At 33.4% G+C, this 5,767-nt stretch overlaps 1 protein-coding gene across 2 annotated transcripts; it reads left to right on the top strand.

The window, feature by feature from the left end:
- Window positions 1-515: 515 nt before the first annotated feature.
- LOC149557949 (alpha/beta-Hydrolases superfamily protein) lies at window positions 516-4,988 on the top strand. Of its 2 annotated transcripts, none has more exons than XM_089832396.1 (10): window positions 516-942; window positions 2,015-2,201; window positions 2,349-2,482; window positions 2,574-2,686; window positions 2,819-2,942; window positions 3,355-3,510; window positions 3,647-3,799; window positions 4,102-4,181; window positions 4,432-4,481; window positions 4,557-4,988. In XM_089832396.1, the coding sequence occupies exons 1-10, from the start codon at window positions 526-528 to the stop codon at window positions 4,679-4,681; spliced, it is 1,539 nt and encodes a 512-aa protein (XP_089688522.1). In that variant the 5' UTR covers window positions 516-525; the 3' UTR covers window positions 4,682-4,988. The 2 variants fall into 2 exon arrangements, with proteins under 2 accessions (XP_089688522.1, XP_089688523.1); XM_089832397.1 differs by lacking the exon at window positions 516-942 and adding an exon at window positions 1,114-1,456.
- Window positions 4,989-5,767: the final 779 nt, after the last annotated feature.

Here is a 5,767-nt window from a genome sequence, read left to right as displayed (position 1 = left end):
GTTGTATATTTTAATATTTATCTCTTCCGTTTATCTCTTTATATGAACATAGTTTATCTCTTTATATGAACATAATTTGTGATTTGAAATCATTCATCAAATGATCATATTTATTCAATTGATATTTTATTTATTTTATTTAGTTATAGCATAAGACAGCGACTCCAGCTCTCCCAAGAGCTCTTGTTTACAAAGAGTACTTTGTTCCGCACATGATTTTGGCTTATTAATTAGTTCGCACCCAAGTTCCCGGTGGGCATTTTTAGTATCAAAACATGACGTGATGATCTTGTCTACCTCTCTATACATCGATATCCGTGGGACCAATCTTCCAAGTTAAATCAGGCACTTCAATTTCTCTTTAGGACCCTACATTTGCATACTGTGCAATTATTTTTCTGGATATCATGCAATGTGCATTGACATGCCACATTTATTGGATTCCCATTTTCTACAGTCTTTTATCATGAGGATCTTGAGCTATTAAACCATGCCTCAACAATAACCTTGAATCTGAGAGAGAAAATGGCGGCCATTAGTAATCAAACAGGCCTTCTAGTGCTGCTTCTTTGTTTGACAGGAAGCTTGTGTTTCAAAGCTCCTCCTTCTCCTTCTTTGGGTTTCCATGGAAGAAGGATTTTCAGAGCGAGAACAAATTCTATAGAAGACAACAGGGTAGTTTCTGATGAGAAGCAAACCCTCTTGGAATATGAAACTCGATATTTTTCTCAGATTTTAGATCACTTCACATACAGACCAGAAGGATATAAAGTTTTCCAGCAGAGATATCTCATCAATGACAAGCATTGGGGTGGGGCAAAAAATAGGGCTCCCATCTTTGTTTATACTGGTAATGAAGGTACCATCGAATGGTTTGCAAATAATACTGGATTTCTCTTTGAGAATGCACCTAAATTTGGAGCTCTCCTTGTGTTTATTGAGGTGAGTGAGAACCTCACCGTAATAGAAATAGCATACACTATACTGTTGCAGGAAAAGTGAAAAAGAATCTGTCCATTTATTTGTTAAATGCTTCTGCATCAGACTGCCTGCCATATTTAATTTCGACTCAAAACTTTTTAGATTTTGAGCTTGATAAAATGTCTGATCCAGATTTATTTGGGGAAGTTAAAAAATGGGATCAAATCACTTTGAAAACGAAGACACCCAATCGGTTCTACAACAAAGGAATCTAATTTATGATTCTAGAAGATTAATTGGAAAGCAGTAGCACACAATTTCTATTGTTACTGCCTTCCGTGAGGTTCTTAGAAATTCCTGCTATTGTTGTTTTGACTCATGGAAAAAAAAACTCCTAGAAGATTTGGTATGCAGAACATGGTTGTAAGCATTTTACAAGAGAGCTACATTGCCAGTATTTTCAAGATTCGAAAGAGGCAACTATTGGCCTTTTCTTTCAAAGTTGTGAATTTGATTTTAACAATTTTACAGGAAGGTACTTTGTCATGGAATTGAATGCATGCTTATTTGATTTTTTACCATAATCCTTTGAATAATCCAAAGAGCTCAGAATAATTTTATTGTTTTCCTTGGATGCCCTCTGTTTTTTCATAAAATTCAAAAACAGATTAAGGATGATAAAAACCTCATGGTTCTTTTTGCTTAGAAAGAAAGGTTTCAACTCTGTTATGAACTTATGAGATGAGGAACAGTCAGATTTACCCAACTTGTTTTACAGATGTGAAGGTCAAGTAATATTTGTTTAACTGTATCATCTTTGAATGTTTTCGGATAACATTGTGTCACTGTTTTCAGCATCAACACCTTGTTTCAGATCACACTCTGTGATTCAGCATCAGGATGAATGATAGAGGACAAAAAACAATGCCATTTATTTTATTTTCTATCATTCATCCTGATGATCACAGAGTGTGATCTGAAATGGTGATGCAGAAAACAGTAACACAATTGAATCCAGAAACATTCAAAGATTTGCTATGAATTGTGAAATTTTGTTTTCTCTTAACTGAATCAAGTTTGCTTTTTTCTCCAGCATCGGTTCTATGGAACTTCAATGCCATTTGGAAACAGGAGTAACTCTTATCAGGGCCCTGAGACATTGGGATATCTCAACTCTCAGCAAGCCTTAGCTGATTATGCCACTTTTGTCATCGAACTGAAGAAAAATCTATCAGCTGAGGCCTCACCCGTTGTAGTATTTGGTGGCTCCTATGGTGGAAGTGAGTTCATCTGAGCCTAATAACGGTCATATTGAATATTTATTTAGATCAAGTCATTTTCTTACTGTTAGAATCCACATTCCATGATTGCATTTTGTTTATGGCTTTCTACATTCCGTGATTGCATCTTGTTTATTCTTTTTGCAGTGTTGGCAGCTTGGTTCCGTTTGAAGTATCCCCATCTAGCCATTGGCGCCGTGGCATCATCTGCTCCTATCCTGCATTTTGATAATATTGTGCCAGAAAACACTTTCTATGACATTGTTTCAAACGATTTCAAGGTTGGGTACATATTTACTGCATATATTCTAGTAAACATGTGCTCTTGTATGTGATTTAGAATAATAAAAACTATGGATTCTCTCATTGCAGGAAGCGAGCCATAGCTGCTTCAAAGTGATCAGAGAGTCATGGAATGATCTTCAGTCTCTGTCCAGAGAAGAAGGGGGTCTTCAGAAGATTAGCAGAACTTTCAGAACTTGCAAGTAAATATCCCTTACATATTATCAGAAGAATCAAATAATTTCAAGTGAGGAAAAGGTCTTTTTTTTTTTTTTCACTTCCTACATATCTTTGGCCATACTAAGTAAGTAAAATGAATGCTTTATGCTCTACAGAGATCTCAAAAGTGTAGATCCTGTAAGAGACTGGCTAGATGAGGCATTCATTTACACTGCAATGACCAATTACCCAACGGAGACTAACTTTCTGATGCCACTGCCAGCTTACCCTGTAACAGCGGTAATCTTTTGATACGACCCATTATTGATCTGTTTAGAAACCTTAGAATGTTTCTGGATTCAATGTCCCTATTTTTTACATCCACGTTTCAGAGCACACTCTGTGGTCCACTATCACTTCTTTCGGTCTCTATTATTCATCCTGATGATGGATAAGGAGTGTGATCCGAAATGTTGTGACACAATTGAATCCAGAAAAATTCCAAGATTATCTATGGATTGTGGAAATTTGCTCTCTTATTGTTTAGAAACTTCAAACAGCTATCTAGCTTTGTGTTTTTCAACTTTTCAAGCTTCACTTTTGCTGCTTCATAATTTTTGTTCATGTCTTATATTCTTTATGTACAAAGCCTGCTTTCAGATGGTTCCTAATTTTATATTTGAGTTTTATGTGTTTATGTTTATCCATCCAGATGTGTAAAATTATAGACAGCTTTCCTCAAGGCACTGACACACTATCTAGAGTATCTGCTGCTGCAAGCATATATTACAACTATTCAAATACTGAAACTTGCTTTGAAATGGAGCATGAGAGTGATCCCCATGGTCTCAGTGGATGGGGTTGGCAGGTTAAAAGTCATAAGTATCTATGCAGTTACATTGTTCATAATGGTGAAATTGGTACATAATTGTTTCACTTACAAATCTCAATCACACAATTGATTAGGGTTACCTAACATTCATAAACCCTTGGATTCATTACAGGCCTGTACAGAAATGGTGATGCCAATGAACTCTTCAGTCAATGGAATGTTTCCACCTGCCAGTTTTGATTACCCTTCATATGAACATGATTGTGAAAAGCAGTATGGGGTGAAGCCAAGGCCACACTGGATAACCACGGAATTTGGTGGTCATGTAAGTCAGTCAAAACAGAGAACACAACAAAGTTACAAAACTTAGTAGTAGCACTACAAATCAGATTTCTGGAATTCGACTATTTACGAGTTTTTAACATCAATGTTTTGGATCACACACAGTGATGATGGATTGATCACTGTGTGTGAAACGTTGATGTAAAAAACTAGTACACAATCGAATTCCAAAAATCTGATTTGTAGTTCTAATGGACTGTAAAATCTGATTACATTAATTAGTAGTAATAGTCAAGACTCAAAACCCTAATAGTCTAATACATAACTGGATTATATATGCTGCAGGATATAAGCTCTGTTCTGGAAAACTTTGCAAGCAACATCATCTTTTCCAATGGATTGGTTGATCCATGGAGTGGTGGAGGGTAAGCTTAAGCCAAAAAAAAATCTGACATTCTGTTTCGTTAGGGTTTTATTAGAACTCAATTTCAGGCTCCAGTTGGATTTATTTGATGGGTACTTCTGACCTATCAAATGTTGATAATCACTCTTTGATTTGATTGTGCAAAGTTTTTTAGCATCAACGTTTCAAATCACACCCCATGATTATCATAGATTGTGGAAATCTGTTGTCATTACTTCTGACCTATGTTTTGTTCTATATCTTTTTTGCAGAGTACTAAAGAATATATCAGAGAGCCTTGTTGCGCTGGTCACTGAAAAAGGTAAGATGTGCCCCACATATTAATGTAAGATATTAATTTCTCTGAAACAGGATGATTCAGCTTCTGTGTTGACAGGTGCCCATCATGTTGATTTTCGTTTTTCAACTAGTAAAGATCCAGATTGGTTGGTTGAACTCAGAAGACAAGAGGTCCAATTGATTAGTGAATGGCTACAAGAATATTATAATAATAAAAAATAGCCTGCAACAAATTATGGAGCCCCCTTCAACAGCCCATCTAGATTTATGTAGAGTTCACATGGTGCCACGCTATTGTCTTTTATTTCAAGTTACGGATATACAAACAAGTACGGGAAGCCATTATTGCTTGTAATCCAGGGGTTACTCAAATGATTTGGATCAATAAGATCTTAGAAGTTTTATAAACATTTGGATTATCTCAGGAGTGGTTTTGTACTAAACCCATCTTTTGCTCTTGGATGGTTTCTTTACATGTAGTTACTAATTGTGTCCAGATTTCTAATAAAATGCTGTGGGACTTCGTCAAGCATTAATTGTACAAAATCATTAATAACTTCCTATTTTACATTAAATGTTCAATATTCAATATTCAATATTTATTAAATGCTCAATATTTTAAGTGCATGTATGCACTTTATATTCTTATTAAAATGATATTTAGAGTATATTGTTGTTGGGTTTTACAATTTTTTTATTTATATTATTATTAAGTATTGTAATTTAAAAAATCATTTATTTTTAGAAATTAAAATTTGTTTGTATTGTAGTTAGGTGTTCATATTGTTTAATCTTTAACTTTATTTTTTTAATATTCTATTTTCAAATTTTAGACTTAGTACACTAATTCTTTTATATTGTATCAATTTATTATATTATTTTAATTGAATTTTTATATTATTATATGTTCAAAGTTTTCTATAGATTTTGAACAATTACAAATTAATAGATTGAAATTATTTATAACGAAATGTTTAGGACAATTAAATTAAATTTTTTTTTAAATAAGATGGACTTCATTTTTTTTTGGGACAGTAGATTATAAGTGGGATTCAAAATGTTGGACATAAAAATACACATTATTAATTCTTCCAATCAAAATCAAGAAGGGAGAAAATTCATTTTTTTACTTTTGAAAATTAATTGTAGAAAAGCATTAATAACCTCCCACTCTACATTAGATGTTCAATGTTCAATATAAATTTTATTATATTGTTGTTAGCTTATTTTTATTAAATATGTATAATGTTGTTGGGTTTTTTTTTTTTTTTTTTAAAATTATTTTATTATTAAATATTGTAATTTTAA

This window comes from Cupressus sempervirens, chromosome 5 (assembly GCF_028749045.1).
Source record: "Cupressus sempervirens isolate cs-2001-9-10 chromosome 5, ASM2874904v1, whole genome shotgun sequence".
Classification (NCBI taxonomy): domain Eukaryota; kingdom Viridiplantae; phylum Streptophyta; class Pinopsida; order Cupressales; family Cupressaceae; genus Cupressus; species Cupressus sempervirens.
Note: the sequence above shows the minus strand (reverse complement) of the source record. Positions and strands in the feature narration are given on the sequence as shown.

Coding starts and splice junctions, on each gene's coding strand:
- LOC149557949 (XM_089832396.1), top strand. CDS start 526: ATGGCGGCCATTAGTAATCAAACAGGCCTTCTAGTGCTGCTTCTTTGT. Junction 943..2,014: donor CTCTCCTTGTGTTTATTGAG/GTGAGTGAGAAC, acceptor TTTTTTCTCCAG/CATCGGTTCTATGGAACTTC. Junction 3,800..4,101: donor CCACGGAATTTGGTGGTCAT/GTAAGTCAGTCA, acceptor TATATGCTGCAG/GATATAAGCTCTGTTCTGGA.